The sequence below is a fragment of the Ursus maritimus genome, unplaced genomic scaffold, assembly GCF_017311325.1.
Source record: "Ursus maritimus isolate PB19 unplaced genomic scaffold, ASM1731132v1 scaffold_18, whole genome shotgun sequence".
NCBI lineage: Eukaryota > Metazoa > Chordata > Mammalia > Carnivora > Ursidae > Ursus > Ursus maritimus.
This window is the reverse complement of record NW_024424230.1, coordinates 43571200-43596615: the sequence shown is the minus strand read 5'-3', so window position 1 is coordinate 43596615 and position 25416 is coordinate 43571200. Positions and strand designations below refer to the sequence as shown.

Here is a 25416-nt window from a genome sequence, read left to right as displayed (position 1 = left end):
GCGCAATTGCATTGTCCTTCCAGTCCAACAGGGATGAGCAGGCAGCTGGCAGGAGCGGATCTGGCCGTCTGGTCGGAGACTGTGCTGTATTTGCCTCAACTACCATGGGGAAGACTGGCTGGCAGTCACTAGAGTCATTCAGTGTTTGGGCCTCTGTGTTTCAGGGGGTGATAGGAGCCATTAACAGCTTACTTTTAGTTTCAGAAGCCAGAGATATTTTCATTACTAGTGTCCTCAGGCATAGACTTTTTTAATTTAAAAAAAGAAAGAAAGTTCAGGATGGAAATCGCCTATCACTACAGGAACGTCTCTGCAGCAGAAACACATTATGGTTTACCTGTCAATCTTACCATCATGCCAGGTTTATTGTGAGTGTCTGGAATGAGGAAGAGGAAGTAGGGAAGGGAGGTGAGTTCACAGAGGAGTGGGGTTCACAGAGGAGCCCCTGGAATCACTAATACCTCGGAAAAGCAGAAGGCTTAATTGCAAAGTGTTATTGAGACTTCAGGTTTCTTACCTCTAGGGCTAATAAGAAGGGACCATTCTGGCTCTTAGATTTTCCCTACTTCTTCCAGAGCCATAATGCCGTACTTTCTGGATTTTTCGGACAGGTGTTATGGTAGATTCAAGTTCGCTACACATTCTTTGTCACTTTCCCCAGCAGGAGGTAGATTTTATTTTCCCTCCCTTTGAATCTGGGCTGGCTCTGTATCTACTGAACCAACAGACTGCCCCATTAAGTGCTCTGAGCAGTTCCCAGCCTGGCCTTTCAGAGCATGGCGGCTTCCGCTTCCTCCCTCTTGGAGAACTTGCACGGGGACGACACTCCCCCTTAGAACCCAGCCCCGAACTGGAACAGGGCCAAGCCACACAGAGAGGCCCTAAGCCAGTATAGATTGGCAGCCCATGGGAAAGCTATGTAGGACATCACAGCCCAACCTTGCCCTGTGATATCCTGGGCCACAGAAGCAGGCCAGCAAAGGCCAGGCCACTCAGAAGAACCACAGAATCATGAGAGAGTGTTGTCTTAAGCTGCTAAGTTTTGGCATGGTTTGCCCTACAGTGAGAGATAACTAAAGTTTATAAACAAAAAGTTCACGAGAAGGAAGATTATCTTGCTAACCAGCGCCAAGGAACAAAGCACAGTTTGACCTCAAAACTGGCGTCAGCTTTAAGGGCCTCTTTCTGATGTTCGACACAGAAAATTTAGAAAAAGAAAAAAAAAATCTCATTTTAATACAGCCTCATCCCCACACGTGTGTTTCACACAGACCTTATTTTTTAAACAGAGTTTATTGTATTTAATACATTATAAAATTTGAAAAATTGTAGGAAAGCAGCAGACTCAAACTGGAGCAACTCTAACAAGTAATAATTCTGGCCCCTTTGCAAAACTGATCAGTTTAAAAACAAAGTAATGTTCACATCTGTGAGGCAGACAAAAAAGTGTGACTTCTGTACAAACTACATGTAAAATTTCACGTCTAATGTCTTTCGAATACAGTGTGCTCATGAGTTTTTCTGAAGTCCTGCCCCGTCCCGCCTACAAGAGAGCACAGGAAACCTCCGTATGCAAATAAACTCATTCAAGGTGTTTTGTTGTTGTTTTTTAAAAAAAAAAAAAGGAAAAAGAAAGACAAAGGAAAAGGAAACAATGGATGGCTGTTGGCAATGGAAACTGTAAGGAGATGCGTCCTCACTGCTCATGGCTTGTACACCGGTCAGGGGCCTCGGGAGGCCCAGGACACTTCACGGCCATCACAGCACCAACTGTAGCTACCACCTTTTTTAAACTTTTTTTTTTCCTTTTTTTGCATTTCCTACCTTTTGACATATATATATATATATTTATATATTTTTTTACACCTTGAGGATATCACTATTCCAATTGTTCCCATATGAATACAGGTGTGGTCTCTATTGGATATAAATGTGTCTTTTTATTCAATTTTAGGTCCAGGACTTGGTTTGCTGTCCCAACTGCACATAAATGTCCCTTCTTTGTTATTTGTTGTGTACGGTTTTCTTTTTTCCTTGTTGCATAAGAAATCTGTCCGTTCAGTCCAGAGGCTCCTGCTTTATCCGGATGACGGACGGCACGCGGGGCGTCTGCCGCAGCTCCCGCCGCAGGACGTACTCGCTGAACTGAGACGAGTCCACGCCTCCCCCGCAGGAGCCCACGATTTCAAATCCTCTCTGCTGCAACCTCTCGAGGACCTGCACGGGGCAACACAACATCCTGGTTAGCGGGGACAGGGGTCCTCCGGCCACACCCACAGCCCAGAGACGTGTCCTGAAGTCTGCGGTCTTGTGCAGCCCGGCTCACTCTCACCCGACCCCCCAGCCGCTTGAGTTGCTGCATTCAAAGGACGGCCTCTGGACGGAAGGGCAGGAGGGAGGGAGCACCGTTTCCAACACCTCCGATGCGCCTTTCCATGCCTGCCGCACACGTGCCAGTTCATTTAATGGTTGCGACCACCCGGCAGCACGGGTGGTCAGCCCATTTCATACGTGGGAAAACTGAGGCTCCAGGCATGGAAGTGATGCGACTGGGTTTCCAACCCAGGTCTGTCTGGCCTCGGATGCCACGTTTCTTGCAACGTGCAACCCTACCTTCTCTGGCAAAAGAGAGGGTTCCCATTTCAAATCTCATTTATCACGAAAATACCGTCTAAGAGATGATAAATGATATGGCCAGACGCTGATTTTATCCGAATTTACTCAGCCAGTGATTCATTTTCAACTCATTCACCCTCAGCTCTGCCACTGTTGAAGGCTGCCAGTATGAACTTAATATATTTCAGTTTGGAAGACGGATATCATTTCAATAGCAGAACAAATGGACTGCTGAAGACAGTCGAGGTTTATCTACAGGTTTTCAAGTTGATGGCATCTGAAATAGATTTATTGCCCTGTGTGCATTCAGGGAGGCAAGCATAAATGCAATGGTTGTATGTTGGAAAACACATCCAAAATAAAGATATTCTAAACTTCTCATAGAATAATCACTTCTCATAATCTCTTCAATTTGGAAATCAAATACCTAATGTCAGAAAGATCCCTGGGTCTGTCACCTGCATGTCTGACAGCCTTAAGTGTAGGAGAAAACTCCCGCACTCTTGGATGGGCAAAAATACGGACAAGTGATCTAGAGCTTCGTTTCCTTAGAAATCCACCAGACCTTGGACTTGCAAACGTTCCCTGGGCTTCCGGGTATAATTAAATTAATTCTACACCACTCTAACGGCAAGACAGCTCAATCATAGCTTAAAAAAAAAGTCTGGCTCAAGATTTTTTGGGGGGAATGAAGTGAAAGGTTACTAAATAACTTTCAAAATTTACTCAATGTAAGGTGAACCCTTACTGTTTCTCTTTAAATTATTATTTTTTGGTCACCTACTTCTCTGTGGATTATAATTTGCTATTTTGCAAAACGGCTATCTAGAGATTGGAAAACAATACAGTAGGCTTTCTAAAAACTCAAACTCTGAATGCTGGCACATTAAAAAAAAAAAAGTCCTTATGAGAACAAAAGGAACATTCTACCCTGCAGTGCTCTATTTCTGTAGCTAAATTCACAATGCATATGCACACCAGTCAGCAAAGGGACAGGATGAAGAAAACAATCCCTAAGTTCAAAATCAAGAAGTGCTTTGGTAGCAAGTTAATAAAAAGGTGAAGACCCGAGAGCCCACTCTGAGATTTCCCCCGAAGAGGCAGGAACATAGCCTGTCAGCAAGAAAAACCTCAGTTTGCTCGGCCAAACCACGGCACTGGAAAGGATTCTTTGCCTTGACCGGGAGACGAATTACAAAGGCAGAAGCTGTGAACAGTGGAGCACCTAACTCTGGTACTGTTCGTCTTGCAGCGTTGTTAGGTTGCTAAATTGTTAAATACAGAATTCCTGAAGCTTCCTCCCCAGGGGTCTGAAATGGCTAATATGATCATCATTCCACAGGACCCACTGTTGCCTTGGACGTGCTCAAAGCTTTTTTCAATGCCATGCACATAGCTTTGCTCCCTGGCCATTTCTTTTTAAACATCAATTTGTTAATAGCAAAACTCCTTAACATTAGTGATCACTTGAGAATATTAAAATCACTCCAGGGGTGGGGTGGAGTATCAAGTCTTGTGCGTCTTAGCCCAAAACTTCTGGATGCCTAGAGCACAGTGCCTGTTTTCTTGGTTGGTGGAGCAGGAAGCTAGAGTCATTGACCATGTCATGGTCACATCATGGCTGTGTCACCGATGTTAATCCAGGTGAAAATGTCCTCATCTGACCAGACCTGAATAACTGGGAAACTCGTCAGGCATATGAGTTTACTCCATAGCCTGGGTGGTGGGGCTAGGTTTTTGTGTGAGATGTGGAGCCCTAGGGAAGCAATGCTGTCATGGCTCTGATGGGTGCTGCCCCTGCCTCCATCTGGAGGAAAGCTGGGGCAGGTTGTGTGTGTGGGAGGCAAAAGGCTTTCAGAGTTTTAGAGGCTGTGATAAATAGCAGAGGCCTCGCTCAGGAACACAGGGTGGTTCGGGGTGCAGCTCTGGCCCCATCCAACCCAGCGGCCGCGATGGTGCCTGAGAGCCCATGTCTTCCACCAGCGCTCCTGGGACACTGCTTCTGCCAGTGTCTCCTGCTCTGCTGTTCTCAGACATCTGTTCATAAATTTCTAAAATTATAAATAGTTGTGGAACGATCTTCAAGAGGAATGGTAGAGTGGGTGCTTCTAGTCTTTGAGCTGTGGAAGAGGTTTTGTTGGGTCAATCCTGAACAAAGTCATGGGCCCACTCCAATTAAAAAGAGCTGGGGGAGAACCCCAAGCCCTTACTCCATTGACTTCAAACCATTTTGAGTCATAAGATGGGGGATTCACAGTGCTTACCTGTTAGGGTTGTTCTAAGAAGACATGGCACGTACCACCCTTGGCCCACAGCTGCCACACATCAGTTAAGAAGATGAACACACCCACCAGTGTCTAAGGGACACAGCGCCTACCATGTGAACCAAACTTCTGAATGCCACCCCTAAGCCTCCTTCTCCCACAGACTTCTCTGTCTCAGAAAACAGCAATTCCATTGATCCAGTTTCCCTGTCAAAAATCTTCGTCATTGTCAGAGAACCTTGTTAGCTCTATGACACTCAAGAGAACTCAGAACCAGACACTTCTCAAATACTGCTAACTGGTCCCCTTGCTTTTACTGCTTTCCATCTGCTGCTGGAGTATTCATTTTCAAATCTGAGTTACATCATGCCACACTTTTGCTCAAAATCTTCAAATGGCTTTCCATTTTACTCACACAAGCAAATGATCCCAAACCAAAAGAAACCGAAACAAAAAATCCCAGAGTGCTTACTGCCGCCCGAGAGGCAATCCATGATCTGTCCCGGGCCACCTGCTGGCCTCTTGTCTCAGCGCTCCCTATCCCTGACACTTTCTTCAAGCCCCGTGGGCTCTCCTGATACTCCCGACATGCCAAGCAGACCCCTACCTCAGGGTCGTCGCAACATGCTGGTCCCTCTGCCTGGGATATCTCATTCCAGCTGTCCTCTTCTCACCACCTGACCAACATGTCTTTTTTCTTTTCCTCATTAAACTTTTGTTTTAATGGGTCTCAACATTTCTGTTGGTTACTGTTTGTCCCCCCCCTCCCCCCCGCCCCGCCATCTCCCCATCCTTCTCAGGATGTAAATTCTGGGAAAATAGAGCTATTGTCTCTTTCTTTGTTTTCTCGATCTCCAGTGCTCATAGCAGCACCGGGCACATAGTTCAACAAATACCGTGGATCAACGGAGTGCGTAGAGGGTACACACGCTTACCTACCCAACACAAGTGATGCCACGTGGGAGTTTCCCAGCTCCCCGGAAGGCACTGTGTGAAGGCAAGGTTAAGTAACAGCATTAAGAGTGACATTGGATGGGGCGCCTGGGTGGCACAGCGGTTAAGCATCTGCCTTCGGCTCAGGGCGTGATCCTGGCGATCTGGGATCGAGCCCCACATCAGGCTCCTCCGCTATGAGCCTGCTTCTTCCTCTCCCACTCCCCCTGCTTGTGTTCCCTCTCTCACTGGCTGTCTCTATCTCTGTCGAATAAATAAAAATAAAATCTTAAAAAAAAAAAAAGAGTGACATTGGATGCCACACAGTGGATGACAAGGCTATACCTGGACCGAGTTGAGGTGACAGTAGCCATTCAGTGGAAACCTAATGACATGCGTTGAGTCGTGATTCCAGCCTGCGTTGACAGAGTTACACATCACGTCGCCGATCTCTGGAAACACTTCTTCTATCAAGGATTTGTCACCACTGAGCGTGATCCTTTCTCCGAGGTCTGGGGCGACACGCACCACTAGGCACTCACAGGGCCTTGAAAAGCGACCAGTTTCTCTGTCCTGCTTCCATCTTTCCATCTCCAACAACATGGGCTGAAGCTGAAAATATTTTGCCTCTTCATATAACAAAGTGTAGTCCTGGAGGGAAAAAAAAGTATTTCACAGTGCAAAATACAAACATGAAGGCCTGAAAATGTCCACAGGTAAGGGGTGATTTTTCCCCCCTGTTATTTCAACAATCGAATCTGCGTGTAAATTTTTCACTCACCACACATATGTGCGTGCATTCATTCAGTGATGCTAAAAGGAGCTTAGGGGTATTAAGGGCCAGGCAGACCCTCTTCTAAATGCTCCCCATAAATTAAGGCCTGTACCCCCACAACTGCCCTGTGATTTTGGAACCATTATTATTCCCACGGTGCAGACGAGAAAACGGAGATGAGAAAGGCTGAACCCGTGACTTTTCTCTTTCAGCCCAAGAGTGCCTCTGCATATTTAAAATTCGTGGGGTGAAAATCCACTTTACGTTCTCACGACGGAGCCCCGTGTGGGTTGCGGTGAGGGAGGCGCAGGTGCACCACCCACGGGAGGTGCAGGGGGCGGCGCCAGCTGGGGGCGGGGCTGCAGGTGGTGGCGGGTGGGTGGGCGCTGCTTCTCCCTAAGCGTGGGTGCCTGATGTCTGATATCTCGGATGGGGGCGCGGGGGGAGGCTGCCATCCTCAAGTCAGCGAGCCAAACTAGCCCACAATCCCTGCAGGTCAGAGGTACTAGAAAGGAACCCCGTCCCTTTCTGAAAGCACAGCCACCATTCCCTGAGCATGGTTTCTTTTTCTCTTGCCTTAAGAACAAGTCTACTGAATTAAAGCAGAAATCTGGCCAGCAGGTATTAAAACACACACACAAATCGCTGAATGGGAGGACAAGGGAGGCTGAGGGGGAGGCAGCGACGTAGGAATGATGCTATCAAGCGGGTCAATATTATGTCTACACGTAGCTATGACCACAATCATCTCTGGGTGTGAGGCAAGTGGACACTTGTCCAGGCATGTTGACTGAGGACGTTTTAATGAGCTGACACAGGCGTGTCTGCCGTCCTCCCCCGGCAGGGGCTGGCAGGCGGTGCCTGGTGCCCGCAGCAGCGCCGACACCGGGAGCCCGGGGCCTGGGTGCTGCCAGGACCTCTGCTATCTGGATGGGATGGAGCGCAGAGACGATGACCACAGGAGAACGGTTTTATGTGGCACTTGTCTCTTTTTCTTGCAAATTAAGCACCAAAAGCAGAGGCAGTATTTGCGGCTTCCAGAGAAAAATGTGGAGAGGTGGGAAAGTGCCAGTGGACCTCTAGCTGGATCTTCCACTTTCTGTGTTGAGATATTTGGGCCAGGGGAAGATGCCATCCCAGACACTCCTCACCGGAATGGACTGCTTCCAGATTCTGTCTTCTCCTGGCAAGCCCATTCTTACAGGAGTCTTGGTTCCCTGCTGGAGAGGAGCCCGTGCTCTGATGATCTTCCTTTCACATCCTGGCACCTGCTTTCCCTCCCCACCCACGGGAGGTACTGTTTGTTTGAGGAGGTGAGAACTAAGCTGAGGTGTGGCCACTCTTAGGACAGCACTGGGGCCCCCTCCGCCAGCTTGAGGGCAGGATGGGGAGACCGGGGTTCCTCCCCCGTGTGGGGGCCTTGCGGTCTCTGAAGTACATCCCCTGTGAGATAGTGACCTTGCTCCTTTACTTACTTATTAAGATGACAGCTCTCAACGAGATTTGAAAACAGCATTGACAGGCAATAGAAGTGAGAATTTCTGCTACTGCGTTTTTATTTTCCTTTGAGAATGAAAAATTTTAGCACAAGGAAAAATCTGGACTCCAGTGAAAATATGTCATCAAGTCTTGAAATCTGAGACTGCTTAGAGCAGTCTTATTGACCAACCTTGACCTTACGGAGGAATCCTCTCAAACTCTGCTGAATAGTAACCATTAGCCTCTGATTAAATGCTTCCAGTGACAGGAAGCTTCCTATCTAAGAGGGCACGGCACTTACTTTGTTGGCCACTCTGATTACACTTCTGTAAACTTCTTGGTTAAAATGACCTGAATTTCCCTGTAGTTCCAACTTATTCAAATTCTGCCATCTGGGCTTACAGTGATCCTAAACTTTCTTTGACATGTGAACCCTTCACACATTTGAAGACAATGGTTATGTCTTAATACTATTCAGGCTGAAAATACCCAATCTTTTCAGCTCTTTCTCATTTGTTATGACTTAAAGGTCCTTCGATATCTGGTATGTCCTTGACTTTGTCAACATACTTCTCTGAAAACCCAAACCGGAACTGAACTTAACATTTCAGATGTGGTCTAACGAGTGCGCTGTAAAACCTTCGCTCGGCTGGACATTCTAACCACTCGTAGGCCTGCATTCATCTCCTACGGCTGCTGCAACAATTACCACACACTGAGGGGCTCAAACCACACAAATGTATTCTCTTACAGTTCTGGAAGCTGGAAGCCTAACATGTGTCATTAAGGTGGTGTTTCTTCTGGAAACTCTAGAGGAACATTCATATCCTTGCCTTCTGCAGCTTGCAGACGCAGCCAGCATTCCTCGGCCTGGGGTCCCGCATCAGTCCCGCCTCTACTATTGTCACATCTCTGACTCTGACCCTCCCGCTTCCCCCTTTCACTTGGAAGGACCCTTGTGAGCACACTGGGCCCACCTAGATGATCCACGATAATCTCCCCACCTCAAGACCCTTAACTTAATCACACCTGCAAAGTCCCTTCTGCCATGTAAGGTGACATACTCCTGGCTTCCAGGAATTACGACACAGACATCTTTGGGGGACCCATATTCGGCGCACCGCACAGCATAAGGCTGTATGAACCTTCTTGGCTGTCCTATTACCCTATCAGTTTTACATTTTGCTTATAGTGATGTCTCCAGACCTTTTCACAGGAGCTGCTACTGAACGAGGTCTTCCTCTAACAGCATTTGTGAAACATTTTTAAATTCTCCATTAGTTATCCCTCTTCAAATTGCCTACTGTAGGTTCTGGAATTTGTTTCAACATACTGAGAAAATGTAAATTCTTTCGTCCCATGTTCTGCTCCCACTCTCATTTTTTTGTCATTTTGAACCGGGTATTCTGTCTCTGTATGTGAATCATTTCTTAAAAGTAATGACAGGACAGGGCTACATACAGGCCTTGGTTCAGACTGATGCCCAGGTAATAAATTAAGACTCTGGATTCTGGCTATTCGAACCCCTATAAAACCTATAATTCTGAGATCAGCCGGCGCCCAATTGTGGCATTTGCTGGGTGTCTGGTTGAAATACCGTGCATTTGGGTGGGCCTCCAAGGGGAAGGCTGGACATGTGGGAGGGGCCCCAGCCTCCATACTGCCCAGAGACTCTCCTTAACTGTTTGGACTCCAGTCTCTTTATCTACAAAATTTGAGAGGAATAAATCACGTTAAAGTTGTTACCAGGCCTGATATTCTGAGTCTATACCCATGACAATGTCCTGGTCCACAGGTCTGTCTACCATAACCTGAAGCTAGTAAGGCTGGCAGGACGTGGGGTGACAAACCCCCTATGGTGACTCTGAATCCTCACCACTTTCCTTTTCCCTCTGAATTCACAAGCCGCGTGGGTGTTCCACTCTGAGGTCTGGCCATGGACGGACAGACTGTCTCCCTATACAACGCTGCTCATGTTATCGTTCTCTGCTCCTGGAAAATTAGGGAAACACTGGCCCTTATTAGACTTTTGGCTCCACTCAGTGATTTCTCAAGGATTCTGCCAGTGGTTTTCAAAGTGTAGTTTAAAGAGATCCCCTGAAGGTCATCCCGTACCCTCGGATGTATCTCATGGGCCTGGCCTTGAACGACCTCTGGCCACCAGGCGATCTTGACCATCTCTACTTGGGTCTGGCTCCATCTCTTCCTTTACCGAGCCGTTCCCTCAGGTCTCCAGGGCGGAGTGCCGTCTGCGCTGGGGCAGCAGACGCCGGAGAGCAGCCGAGCACGCACGCTCCGCTTGGCCATCAGCCCCCTGACGCTCACTCGCCTCCGAGCGTCTGCCAGCTCAAGAACTAAAAAGCCCTCCTTGTTGTTGTTTTTACCATTTTCTGCATGGTTAAGCTCACACTGGCCATTCGTTTTCTTGGCAGGCTCCTTTATATTCGTCTTTCTCTACTTCCTAACACACGCTTCCAGTCTCGGCTCATCGGAGAAAGGCCCTGCAGAGCCGACTCAGGGCCCACGGCTGCTTTCCTTAGGAACCTCGTCCTCCTTCCCTTCCTCAATCAGGATCATTTAATTTCATTGTCTAAATCCCATCTATTTTAGAGTTTTTATCAAGTTTCCCTTTAGACTCTCTGACCTTGTGCTCATTTCCTTCTGCTCTCTGAATCTTCTGGAATCTTCTTTCCTTACACCTTGGTCCATATCTGGCAAAACCCACCGTTCCTTTTTTTGGCTTTTACAACCTCTAACAGTTCAGTCTCTTATCCCCAAGGTATGAGGTGGAAATGAGCAGGACTTTATGGGGCAGCAGCAAGTTTGACCCCAGATTTTCTTTTCTTTTCTCTCTCTTTTTTTTTAAGATTTTATTTATTTATTTGAGAGAGAGAGAGAGCATGAGCAGGGGAGGAGGGCAGAGTGGGGAGGGAGAGGGAGAGAGAATCTCAGGCCGACTGTGAACTGAGTGCAGAGCCCCACATGGGGCTCCATCTAACGACCCTGAGATCATGACCTGGGCCAAGACCAAGAGTTAGACACTCAACCGACAGAGCCACCCAGGCACCCCTGGCCCCAGATTTTCTTTAGAGGAAAATGAACCCAAAGCATCCACGTTTGCTTTCAGCAAAGCAACTCCAGAATGTACTAGATGCCATCATTCCTCTGCCCTGCTTCCGTGCCAATTTTATCTTCTCTCATTTAGAAAGCATCGTTCATATTTCTTGCTTAGCCTCATATCCAGATAAAGGAAAATAGATTATTCAGACTTATTATCACGTTTAAATGACTTTAAAGTCCTAGAATACATATGTAAAAAAAAATTTTTTTTCTGAGATTTTTTCTGAGTGGTTTTTTTGAGGCATAGGAAGATCAAGATGCCATTTAATAGAAGAATAAATTGAGCCTTGCTAAGACCCTGGAGATAGGTACATGGAACAAGAAGGTAAATATGGGTGGACTCCCAAATGCAAATGGACCGTATTTCAAAAGCTTATTTCTGGATTAAATATTTGGAATTCAGAAAACATTCTCCCTAGAGGGGGGAAAGGGATATACACCGTGCATTAGTTTCTAACGGCTGCTGGAAGAAATTACCATAAATTTGGTGGCTTAAAACAACACAGACTCACTCTTGTACAGTTCTGGAGGTCCGAAGTCTGAGATGGGGCTTAGGGCTAGCTCGCTGAGCTGCAGGCCAGGACTGCCTTCCTTCAGAAGGCTCTAGGGGACAGTGACGTTCCTGGCCCTTTCCAGCATCCGGGGGCTGGCTGCATTCCTTGGCTCATGGCCAACAATCACATTATTTCCTTCATCACCTCTTCTCTGACTCTGACCCCCCCTCCCTCCTTCACTTATAAGGACCTTTGCGATTCCACTGGGCCCACCTGGATTATCCAGGATAATCTCCCCATTTCAAGACTCTTAATCACATCTGCAAAGTCCCTTTGGCCACATAAGGTCATCTATTCTGGGGATTAGGATGTGGACCCCCTCGGGGGTCATTATTCAGCTCACCGCACACATTTACTGGTTCCACCAAACAGTTCAGAGGCTTATTTCACTCCTCGTGGCCTTGAAGCTTCACACAGTAGTTGGCACGTCCTTATACTCAAAAGGCAACTCAGTCACTTGTTCATTTTAAAATCTGCTAATGTGCCAGACGCCATGCTAAATGCTGTGGGTACAAAGAGGGTTTTTCTCTGGGCAACGTGTCCAGTTCGTCCCGGGAGCTCCAGGAGCTCTTCGGCACAGTTCCTGGGCCTCCCAGGCAGTGCTCGGCTCCGCAGAATGCAGGGGAAGTATAGGTCAGGGGACCGGCAAAGCAGGGCCACCAAGAGAATAAGGGAAATGAAGGAGTTTATATTTTACATTTCAAAAATAGAATCCAGGTAGTAGTGATAAGAGAAAAAAAATCTCTGCAGGACTTAACTTCCTTTAGTTTTAAAATTTTGGGTTTTTTGTTTTGTTTTTAGTTTTTTTTGGTGGGAGGTGGGCCACCATAGATATCACAGTATTTCAGGTTGGGGTGCCTAGAATTCTTAGTTTCCCTGGCTCTGCAATACCTTCTTCTTCTTCTTCTTCTTCTTTTTTTTTTAAAGGACTTAATATTTTTACAGCCGTTTTAGGTTCACGGTTAAAAAATTGAGGGGAAAGAGGCCCTGGGTGGCTCAGTCGGTTAAGGCTGACTCTTCGTTTCCACTCAGGTCCTGGTCTCAGGGTCGAGATAGAGCTCTGCTTGGGGTTCCATGCTCAGCATGCTCTGTGGGGAGTCTGCTTCCCCTCTCCCTGTCCCTCTGCCCCTGCCCCCGCTCTCTCTCTCTAAAATAAATAAAATAAAATCTATAAATAAATAAGTAAATAAATAAATAAATAAATAAAATTGAGGGGCAGTCCAGAGATTTCCCATACACCCCTGTCCCCACACACCCACAGCCTCCCCATTCTCAACATCTCCCACCAGAGTGGTGCACTTGTTACAACTCATGAACCTACGTGATCACCCGAAGTCCACGGTTTATACGAGGATTCCCTTCTGCTATTGTACATTCTATGGGTTTGGACAAATGTACAATGACATGTACCCACCATTAATGGTACCATACAGAGTAGCTGCACTGCCCGAACCTCCTCTGTGCTCTGCCTGTTCATCCCCCCCCCCACCTCCCTTTCCTTTCTTCAAAGCCCAGAAGGACTGGCCCACTTGCTCCTTTCCCTGCCACCGTGTGAGACTTCTGGCCGGGAGGCCTCCTTCCCAGCCAGCAGCGCCAACTTCCAGCTTCTCCTGACTACTCTTATTTTTCCGGGGGTTTGGGGGGAGGATATCCAGCCTGACGTTTAGCCTGATGGCTGGTAAAGGAAACAGAAGCAGCGGCAGGGTGTCTCCTCTCTATCCGACCACTGTCTCCCTCCCCTAGCACTTCTCGATCTCCTAGAGAAAGGTAAGGTAGACGCAGGTGATAATGATGGGGTGTCAGTGGCAGAGCTGGAAGCAGATCGATCTGCATTCTCAAGCCACACCCTGGCTTGGCAAGTCACCTGGATACTAACTACAGGGGTGAGGCCCGGTGTGTAGGGTGGGGCGAGGGCAGGGGTTAGAGATGCTATCTGAGAACGTGCCGGGGCTGCTGGCAAGCTGTTCTGCCTGCCTCCCAGTCCTCCTCTTTGGGTGCTGTGGCTAGCCTTGCCTCTGAGAGAATGTCCTTGGGAGAGGGAGGTAAGTGGCCCTGGGCAGGGGTTCTAGGAGTCAGAGTCTCTGCACCAGGGATGCAAATAGTAGGCGGCAGCCGCTGAGACCATGGGCTGGGGCAGCCGTCCTAAATGGGCACTCTCGGAGGTACTGGAGAAGAAGAGACTTCTTGGGGGTCTACCCAGCTCACCACTCTGCCTTCTCCAAGAACGTCCCATCCCCGAGAGTGAGTACCTAGAAGCCACGTCTGCTTGCCACAGCGGACTGGCTGAAGCAGAAGCCTGGGAGCCACTTGAGCCAATCAGCTGGTCTCTGCAGAACCAAGGAAGGGGAAAGAAACCCCAGGCACTGGTGCGGCAGAGCCACAGGCATCACTCCAGGAGTGTGTGACCTCCCACGTCTGAGGTCCTGAGTTGCCCTGGTATTTCCACCTCTGAGAGAATGCTCCTGCTAATGCTGTGAGATAAGTTAGTATCCTTCCCATAAAAGCTTCCTTCGTCTCTTTCTTCCTGGTTCTCACCTGGGGCTAATTTTGACCCTAGAGGGTATTTAGCCAAGTCTAGAGACATTCTGATTGTCCTGAGAGAGGGGGTGGGTGCTGCTGGCACATGGTGGGTGGAATACAGGGTCCTGCTCGACACCCTACAAGGCACAGGACAGCCCTCCACAGACAATGAGCTGGCTCAAAACACTAACAGCACAAGATGGGAAACTCTGAGCTTGACCGGGATCATTTTGGTGGCAACCTAAGGAACACAGAACTCACCCTGATCGACGGTCAGGCCTCGCATCACTAACCACTGCGCTAGCATTCAAACACATACGGTTACTAGTAACGTGATGCACTACGAAGCATACGGTATCACCGAGATGGATGCCCACCAACCTGTGTAACCTAAACCATCGGGCCTTCCCAGATAACCTGCGTTTACAGGAAATCAGAGGCGAGAGCACTGAACTCAACTACCTGCGATAAGGCAGCCAGACAATCCAGAAGGGGGGACGTGGGGCACCTGGCCCGGTTTCTCCAGCGAGTCGGCGTCATATAAGAAGTGACAGACTGTGCTAGGTAATAAAAAGAAGGACCATAACTGGATTCAATATGTGGTCTCACATCAGATTCCATCTTGGAAAAACCACCTGCAAGGGACATTTTGGGGTCAAGCAGGGAAATCTGAATATGGTTCCAGTATTAGAGAAAATCCGATTTTACTGAAATAGGAAGATAGAGATTATTGTCTGAAATAAGGATAGAAAAAGATCCCAAGGGCCAGGCATGCATGAAGGTTTTAATACTGGCAATCTCCAAGAGGTGGGTACGTGGGGCTTACACATTTTTCAAATTTTCTACAATGTGCATATCCTTTTCTATAATATCAACAGGTTATTAGAAATAATGAATACATTTTAAACCTAAGCCAGGGATAGGTAAGTTGTGGGCTGTCTGTTAGCAAATTTTTCTTTATCTAGGAAGGGTGGACATTCATCAGAGACCACAAAAGATGCTCGCAATGTGGGGGACATTTACCAAAGGTGCTCAGAATACAAGGCTAGAAAGAGGTAATTTTTTGTGGTTCCCCATCAAAAAGGGAACCAAAGTTCTGGACTCCTGGTGTACTGGGAATGACAATTGTGTGTGTGTGTGTGTGTGTGTGTGTGTGTACAACACATGTGCATAAGCAGAAAACAGAGCAACGATGGGCAAGTCAGTATCACTGGGAGGAGTGGAAATGAAGGGAAGGAAGACAGTCACCTCGACAGTAAAACAGTGCAGACAAGCTCTACGATCACTTATCAGAGAACACACTCCAGCAGCTTCCAATGGGAGCAGGGTACAAGCAGCGGCCACTTCAATGGTGTTCTGGAGTATGAAATGATCTAAATTGCTAAGTGGGGACCTAGCTCATACAGCATATCTGCAGAACGGCATTTTCAGGGGGGGCAGGATGCCATGATGTCAACGTTGCATGCATTCGCTCAACCCGCCATTAAACAGCTGGACCAGGAAGCCAGAAATCGAGGAATGCTTTCCCTCCCAAACCCAGTTAAGACAGATTCTCTCCTGCTGTGTCCCTTCTCCCAGGTCAGGAAATCGCCTCGGACGAGGAAGCAAGCACCTAGAACGCTGTTCAGGGACAGGCCGACCGTGAGCTCTTCTGCGTGCGCGCCTGCGCTTGTGGGCGGCACAAGCTGCTTCAATTCCACCTTCAGCCACGGGAGCTGGACGGCCACCTCAGCTTCCACTCTCCTGCTGCTCCTCCGGGTTCCAGAACGCCCCGTAATTTACAGCCTGTCGCCGGGAGGTTCCATGGGAAACATTTCAGGGCCCTGGGAGACGTGAGTTTCATTTGACAAGCTTTTTGTCTTTTTCCCCAAGTGTGGGCCACAGCTAAATCCTTGGGCAATTAACGGGTAGGTTTTGCACTTAGAATTGATGAGCAGCACGTCTTGCAGGGCTCTGGAATCCTCGGGGAGCTTGAAAGGTGCAGAGAAGCAACCATCCCCATCCTAGCCCATTGGGTAGACCCTCAAGGGCCTGTCCTCAGGGATCGGCCGCAGCTTAACGCGCATGAGGAAGCCTGTCTCTCAGCATCTCACTTGAACGCTCTTGAAGCACAAAATGACACCTGCCACATCCGAACGTGTTCGAAATCCCTAGCTCCATTCCTGGGCCAGACTGCAACTCACGGCAAACGGCTGTCGTCACGTTCTAACTGGAATTCCCTATCAGTTGCTCTGTATTTCCTGGAGTCTGCCTCTTTTTTACTCATGGGATGACAAATGAATATTTTACCCTCATACGTTGCTTAGGATGATGGTATTATACACACGTTTTATATCTGCCCTTTCGTCCTGTAATTAGCATACTGCCTACTTACATTTAGCTTCTGGTCTCCTGTGACTCTTTTGACCCTTTTCTGCTGTATTTAAGTTAATTAATACTAAGAAATTATCATGTGCCCAGCACACAATGTCCTTTAGAAAACCATAAAAACGTCCCTGCCTGTGAGACCCTTACAAAGAAGAGAGTCCCGTTGGGGCGCCTGGGTGGCACAGCGGTTAAGCGTCTGCCTTCGGCTCAGGGCGTGATCCCAGGGTTCTGGGATCGAGCCCCATATCAGGCTCCTCTGCTATGAGCCTGCTTCTTCCTCTCCCACTCCCCTGCTTGTGTTCCCTCTCTCGCTGGCTGTCTCTATCTCTGTCAAATAAATAAATAAAATCTTAAAAAAAAAAAAAAAGAGAGAGAGAGAGAGTCCCGATATACACATAAGGTCGCCAGAGTTTGAATGTAAGAAAGTGTATGACCAGGTATGGGGTAGGAACCGGAATCTGGGGTGAATGTGGGACTCACTTCATTCGTTTATGTATCCATCCGTGCACTCATTCACTCACGCCATAAATATTCACAGGCTGAGTCCGTGCCAGGGCTGAGCTAGTGCGACAGTCGCGGCTGGCCAGCTTCCCCGACAACTATTCCCAGCCCCATCCCTTGCTCATTTCTCTCACTACAGAGGCTAAAAAGGAAAAACACCCCTTTCTCAGCCTCCTTTGCCTACCAGGGAGGCTCCGTTCTAGCCACTGACCGACCGATAAAGGAAAAGTCTCCTGGGGAATCTTCTGACAAGGACAAAAACTTCTGAGTTAAAAAGGCTTTCGCCCCATTTTCCTGCCTTGAATGAGGATGTGATGCCTGGAGCTGCGGCAGGCACCTTATGACCTTGAGGTGACAAGCGTGAGGCCAGGACGTCAACACTGAGGATGGCAAAACAAAATGAGAGTCCTGTTCCTTGAGGACACCACTGAGCGGACACCATTGTCAATAACCATGGACCTCTGACTTCTTATGTGAGAAAACAACAAATCTCCATGCGTTTAAGGCACTGCTCACTGGCTATTCCAACACCTGCAGCCAAAAGCATGGATAACTTACAGTTGCGTATACAGTGCCGAACAATGAAGACCAGTAATGACAAGTGTACGTGTGTGACCACGGGGAGAATCGCAGGGTGCACACAAACCTAAGCTGGACGAGGCAGCGATGGCATAGTGATGGATACAATGAGCTCTAATGACAAATAAAGGCCAGGAAAAGAGCATTAGGCAGACAGAATGGCCTCTTTGAAGGGGGCAAGAACATGGTGTACTTGTGGAACTAAGGAAAATCCTGTATGGCATATGTGTAGGTAGGGGGGGGCGGACAGCAGGGGTCAGAGCCTTCTGGGCCTCGTGGGCTCTCGACAAGGATGTGCTGCTTTACTCCACGAACAATGAATGGGAAGCCTCTGCAGAGTTGTAAGCAGGAGCAAGCCATGGTAACACTATTTTTTTTCAGAAAGTGTCCCTTGGTAAGGGATGGGGTGGGAGATGGTGGAGAAGGGGGAGAGGGAGGAGCATAGTATGGCTGTAAAAGGGCAACAGGAGGGATCCTTGCCATGATGGAAATGTTCTGTGCCTTGATTGTATCAAGGTCAACATCCTGGTTGTGCTGTTGTGCTATCATTTTGCAAGATGTTACTATTGGGGGGAATTGGGTAACACAGGGTCTATTCTTTTTTTTTTTTTAATTTATTTTAACAGTTCTTTTTTTTTTTTTAAGATTTTATTTATTTATTTGACAGAGATGGAGACAGCCAGCGAGAGAGGGAACACAAGCAGGGGGATGGGAGAGGAAGAAGCAGGCTCATAGCGGAGGAGCCCGATGTGGGGCTCGATCCCAGAACGCTGGGATCACGCCCTGAGCTGAAGGCAGACGCTTAACCACTGTGCCACCCAGGCGCCCCAGGGTCTATTCTTTCTTACAACTACGTGTGAGTCTACAATGATCTAGAAATAATAAGTCCAACGAGAAAGTGTCTCCCAGTTTCAATATGGAGAGTAGATGCGAGGAGGAAAGGGGGAAAGAGGGAAATCAATTATGAAGCTACTCCAAGCTACTCCAAGTCATCCAGAGAGCTGAGCCTTGGACAGGGAGGTGGGATGAGAAGAAGGAATTGATTCAAGGAGTATCTGGAAGGTACTACGGACTGGCTCGCTGATGGATCGTGTGTGGGAGGTGAAGAAGGGACAAAGTGCAGAATGACTTCCAGGTTCCTGCCTACAGCAGGCAGGTGGATTTGGACATTTTTGCAGAGATGGGACACAAATCAAGGGAGCAGGCTCCAGGGTGGTAGCGGGGTGGGGGAGGCGGGCATGCGGGTATGGCCAGTTTATGATCAGGGAGCTTGAGGAGCCAAGGAACTCTCCACATAGACATTCTGAATGGTCACTGGGAAATGCAATCACCTTAAAATAGAACTAAAAGTGAAATGTCCTTCCTTCACCCTTTCCCCAATTCCACTGCATTCCTTCTAGGAAAACATGAGTGATAAGGAAAACGGTGGCCCCCCACGGTTGCCATAACACACTTTCAGCCCTTCCTTTCCTACTCACTGACTTGCTCCCCCACGCGGGAAGTCCACACCTGACTGGTGAACACCTGCCATCAGAGGCGCCAGGTCTGATGACTGGCGGGGGGCCACTGCTGAAGCCTGTGTCCATGTACAGCAGGCCCCCTCCTCTCCTTCCTCCTCTCACGCCCTGTGTCCAGGGCAGAACTCAGCCCCATTTCCTGTCTCCACGTGGGGTCAGGGCCTGCTTTCTAGAAGCAGTCCTGACTTTCTTCCTAGCTCTCTGCTCCGCCTGCAGCTGGTGCGAGGCCTGCTGCCGCCACCGGGCCAGCTCTCTCTGCTCCTGTCTGAGCGGGTGCGCCCGCAGGCTTACACTGAGGGCTGCAGGCGGGAGACCTCCCTCTGGCCTCTGCAGAAGATGCCTGCCAGCGAGTGAGGGGAAGGCAGGAAAGAGGTTCGAAAGTTGGCACAGAAAGAAAAAAACGACACATTGAAAATTACCCTTGCAAACCGTCCAGGAAGGTGCCATCTGAGAAGCAGACTCCCAATATGTTTTCCTTCCTGAATTGGAAGACATCACCACGGATAAAGCAGCTGACTTTCGTAAAGAGCCATGTTGCACAAACCCACTTCGTCCGTCTGTAAAGCCCGAATGGCACGCAGCACCGTCAGAGGCGCGCTCTGGGAGGCCCCTGGGTGCTGCCGCGGGTGGGGAAGCCACGGGGTCACACGCTGCCACCGGCTGATTCCAGGGCGGCCGGAAGTGCCCGCGCTAGCTGCAGTTCTCACTCTTTCTCTCCCATTTCCTCACCAAATGTATACTTGGCAGGTGCCCCACTGCTCAAAATCCTGAAGGAGAGGATGGACGGAGCCCCCCAGAGTCCCTATTAATTTGGGATCTAACCTTCTAGATCTTTTCCGTGCCTTTATGCACACATATTTTTTACACAAATACAAATATGGCCATGCATCTGCTGAAACTTAGTATTTTCAATGAATAATAAAATCTTGGTGATTTTCTCCCAACACATTAGATAATAAACCTATTGGTCAGTATGTACCATTGCTGAATATTTTTTTTAGTTGTGTCAAGTTTTTGCTATTACAAATAATATGACCACAGTAAACATCCCACGTACATATATCTTGGCATATTTATGCAATTGTGTCTAGAAAATAAATTAACAGACTCTGAACTGCTAGATCAAAGAGTATGTATGACTGAAAATTTAAAAACTGCTGAATTGCCCTCCAAAAATGTCTGTTCCCAACCATGATGTATATCCCCGACACTTTATATTCACAATTTTTTACATTTTTGCCAATCTGACAGATCTCAATTTTTGTTTCTTTGATTCTACAGAGATTAAACATCTTTTCAAATGTTCATTGGCAATTTCTATTTTTTTCTTTGGGAGATTTTTGTTTCTATCTAAAAATGTTTTCCATTGGGTTGTATGTTTCTTGTGGATTTTAGAACTGTTTTATTAATGATATTAATCTTTTATTGCAAATATTTCCTGTAGTCTAACACTGGTCTTTTATTTGTATGTGGTGTCTTTAATTCAACTTTATTTTTTAAAGGCTACGTTCTGGGTGTTAAGTCTTCCTCAGGTAGGCCCTCTCTGCCTCAAAATTATGCTTTCAGAAATTCCTTTAGATTTTTTTCTGATATTTTTTATAGTTTTAAATTTTATGTTCATTTCTGGAATATCTGTGAGCTTATGATATGAGATAGGGCTTTGGCTTTACATTTTTTCCAAATGTCTCTGTGCCAACTATTTCAGTGCCAATTACGGATTATTCCTTTGTTTTCTCATTGACTGAATTACCACCTTTATAATACATCAAATTCCTTTATACACACATCTGTCTCTGCACTCTGTTCTTCTCCACTGATGTATTTGTCCATTTCAGCCCAGTCAGGATCACACGTTTTAATTATTCTAGCTCTATAGTACGTTCTGATGTCTGGCAGGACACATCTGCCACAGCCCACCATTACCACTACTATCATCATCCGTAATAATTTATTTAGCTATTCTTAACCTCTGTTTCTTCTACATATATTTTATTAATGGATCAAATTTCATTTAAAAAAAGTTTGTGACTTAAATGGGTTTGTGCTGAATTTATCATCTGGGGACGGGTGACATCTTAACAATATCGAGGCTTCCCATCCCAGAACACAGAATTTCCCTTCATTTATACAACTCTTCTTTTATACTTTATGTAGAGATTTGCAGTGTTCTTAATCCAACTTTGCCCATTTCTTGTTAGGTTTGTTCCTAGGTATTATAAATTTTGTTGTTATTGTGAGTGGTATATCTTTCCATTATATCTTATGATTGGCTCTTGCTATTCTGTAGAAAAGCTATCGATGGTGATACTGATCCTGAATGTAGACGCCTTAATGAGTTCTTCATTAGTTCTAACAGTACTTGGTTGATTCTTTAAAATCTATTTAAAGAATATTAACAGCTGCAAAGATTACATTTGTGTATATTTCCTTCTAATATTAACACTTTCTGTTTGTTCTTCTTGTCTGGTTCCATTGCCTAGCGTTGCCAGCATAACATGAGACTAACACTTGTTACTAACTTCAAAGGGAACAATCTAAAATTTTACTGTTAAGTATTAATACTTTCTTTAAATATCTGGGAGAAAAAATCTTAAGCTAAGGAGGTTTTCTTTTATTTCCTACCTTACTAAGACTTAGCAGAAGTAAGCTTTGAATTTAATCAACTTGTTTTCAATGTGTTAAAATAAATTATAATTCAGTCTTTAAACAAAATCAGTCCTCTTCTGGTCACATAAAACTTTAATGACCATATCCTCTATTTTACGAAGACGGTGTAACCATGTCAGAAACCTTTGATGCCGTGAGAGTTGGTATACATTAAAAACGTGGAGCTTGAAATGTTCTGGGGGGAGCGCATCAAAACAAATCACATATTTAATGCTATTGGTAATTTAACGTGAATCCCTCACCTTGAAATCATCAGGAATGAGGAGTTTTGATGTTCGTAGAAAATTCAAGATATATCTGAACATCTGTCCATCTCTGTCAATGAAATAATGCTGTTTGAGACTGTCCAAAACAATGGGCTCTGTACCATCAAAAAGTCTTCCGATTCTGTGATAGAAAAGAGGGAACAGTGAGAACAATTAGAATCGATTGTTTGGCCGCTAAAACTAAGAGCTACCGTTTTGTGTCACTGTCAAAGGTAGCAGTTTCAAAGATGGCAGTCAGGAAACATCACCCGATACGTAGTTATGCTTCTCTGAGAAGTACTGGTCCTTGCTTGATAAATATTTCAGGGCCAGACAATTCAAAATAGTCTCAGGCTTTCTCAAGTAAATCCTTTTATTCACTGTCTGGTACCTGTAAAGAAAATGTCCCTGACATGGTGATTATGGCTCAGTGCTGTCACTGTGATGGAAGAGTATGTCTTTCCCCTGGGTTACTTAAAACCACCTTCTCTGCTACTTAAAAAAAAAATGTTATTGCTCCAAAGTGTCTTTTAAATAGATTCTGTGGAGAAAGCAACTGTGTTTTTAAGAAATCTGTTTTCTGAGCTTTCCCCACCCATGAATCACAAACTTTCCAAAAATAAAGCAATGCCTATATGCTAACATCTACATTTAATTATAGAAAGGAATCACTGAAAATATCACTCGTCTAGGAGAATATGTTTTCCATTAACAATATACAGTCTAGTTTCTTAGGTCTCAGCAAAAATCATTTGTCACAGCCAGGCATTATTATAAAAAATAAATATTTGACCACCCCCAAAATATGACTTAGTACTGGAACATGAGTGGCTATGGGTAATTTTTAAAATCAGGAATCCACAGTATGTTTTTCCCATTTATAGAGTTAACATTTGAACAGTGTACTACAGTTAAAGCATTCTGCATCCATTCATTATCATTTGTCCCTTTAAGGATGGCTGAACCTACATACTTTAGGATATTTTCCGTTAATACAAAGTGGTCACATCTGCACCATAAACAAGTAGACAGCTGGCTAATGACAAACAAATATCCTGTATCAGAAAATAGAATTTACACTCGAGAAATCACTTCCTGGACCAAAAGGTGCATTGTACTTTTTCATTTCGAGCGTAGGTAGGCAAATGGCTCTGCTTTTTCATGAGAAGCTTTTTTGGAACTCATACAGTCTCTCTCTGATGTGGAACATCATTTTATTGCTTTGAAGACAATTTTGAAATCAAATGTTGATGTGACAGAGGTAATGGTAAATCAGTACTCTCACTGCTCCTAAAATACAACAAACAAACCAACAAATAGAGAAGCTGCTTCCCCTCCTTCCCCCAAAAGAAAAGCTTGGGCATTCGTTTCAATAAAAATCTTTTAAAGATAATTAGAAAACTCACGTCCTACCCGAAGGTAGTAAGTGCAAAGAAGAAAGCAACTAATTACAGTCAGGTCGTATTTCTAAAACTCAATATATTTTTCTCAGCTGATGTTTTTGTCCAACTTTCCATGAATGGAGGGTGATTCACAATTCCTTCCTTCCACACTTTATCCCGGGTGTGGCTCCCAACCTAGGACTCCTTCACTGCCTGCAACCTTGTCATTCATTTCCCATTAACACATCAATCAAACAGGCTCCAGAAATGACAGTGAAACTAAAACACACTTAGTCACTTATTTATAGTGTTTCCAGGACAGTTTGGTGTAGGATGGGAAAGAATGAGCCTTGTTTGCTTATTACTAAGACATTTTACTCTTCATTGTGAACATGATAAATTTACGGTTGACAGGCGAAGAAAACGGAGCTCTATTTATTAAGTGCTGTCCAGATAGCATGCACTATCCTTAGCACTTCATGGATGTGAAGGATCCATTATCCTCCTTTTAAAGATGAAGAAATAGGCTCAAAATGACGAGTAACTTGCCCAACTAGTTAAGTAGCATTGGGGGATTTGTGCAGTCTGTCTGATCTTAAAGGGGCCTCCCTACAATGAATGGAATGAAAAGAATGACCACTATGGAGGAAAGCTTTCGGTCTAGAGTTTTTACTTTCTGTCTTCTGTTTGTTTAGCAAGAGCTTTGCAATGAAATCCAAGTGTGTATATTGATTATTTTTGTGGCCTGTAGTATATGGGTATCAGTGACTGCAAGTCACCTTAGTCAAGAGATGAAACGTAAATATTTTATTCTTAAATAAATCCTATGCTTATTTTCTTATAAGCTCATTTTCAAAACCCAGACCTGGAGGTACTCGGGCACAGCATGAGTGATTAGTAAATCTCTACCGAGTCAATGAGTAAAGGAGTGACTGAGTGGTGAGGGGAATTGGGCTCGGCCCTTTCCTAGCTGTAATCTGGGGAAATCGGCTTCTCTGTATCTCCATCTCTCTTATAAATGTGTTTCTGGGCGCCTGGGTGGTTCAGCCGGTTAAACCTCTGCCTTCCGCTCAGGTCATGATCCCCATGTCGTGGGATCGAGTCCCCCATGAGCTCCCTGTTTGGCCGGGAGCCTGCTTCTCCCTCTCCCTCTGCCCCTTCCCCCCTGCTTGTGATCTCTCGGTCTATTAAATAAATACAATCTTTAAAAAAAAAACCAAAATGTCTGTTTCTTTTATAAAATTGCCATTTTTCTTGGGGTGTATGAGAAAATCAAATGGGGTCATGGCACGCTCACAAAGAGCACAGCAAGAGAAGGTATCCCAAACTAGCCAACAAAGCTTTCTATGAAAGCACATCTCAGAAGACCGCAGGCAATATAAGGAACAGGATTTAGGGGCCTAAGGGACCGTCCGGGCTGAGAGTCTTGTTAGAGCCCTTAGTGACGTGGGAGAAATGCGCCATTGAAAAGGCTTTCAGAGCGGAAAAAAACCACAAAAAACAAGAACAAACCCCACCTCGGGCAGATACAGGAAATTGGGCCTAGTTGCAATGAGAAGCCCCTTGCATCGCACGTGGCCGAAACAGGAGGCGCAAAGGGAAGAGCTGGGGGGAATTTGGAAGGAGGCCCAGCGTAGGCCGGAGGGGTGGCTGCGGTCCCTGGGCGATGCACTGGGGGAAGCCCGGTCTCCGGTCAGAATCACTCAGGCCGAAAGAGGGCGGCAGCTGAGGCGGGCGAGCCGGTGCCCACCCCCGGGCGAGGAGCCCCCGCGAGGCGCAGAGGCGCAGAACCGGGCGAAGCGCAGCGGAAGGAGAGGCCTGAAGATGGCGGCAACCCCGGCCGGGCCGCCGCCCAGGGCCCCCCATCCGCCCAGGGCCCCCCATCCGCCCAGGGCCC

At 46.5% G+C, this 25416-nt stretch overlaps 1 protein-coding gene across 3 annotated transcripts in view; it reads right to left on the bottom strand.

Moving 5' to 3' along the window:
• Positions 1-1274: 1274 nt before the first annotated feature.
• The window catches only part of KCTD1 (potassium channel tetramerization domain containing 1), a 176039-nt gene continuing 151897 nt past the window's right edge, over positions 1275-25416 (bottom strand). For all 3 annotated transcript variants that reach the window (XM_008690878.1, XM_040632623.1, XM_040632622.1), the window contains exons 3-5: positions 22135-22279; positions 6159-6464; positions 1275-2217 (exon numbers count right to left, since the gene is read on the bottom strand). In XM_008690878.1, the coding sequence (XP_008689100.1) occupies positions 2059-2217; positions 6159-6464; positions 22135-22279 (610 nt within the window). In that variant the 3' untranslated portion in view covers positions 1275-2058. The remainder of the gene's footprint in view (positions 2218-6158; positions 6465-22134; positions 22280-25416) is intronic.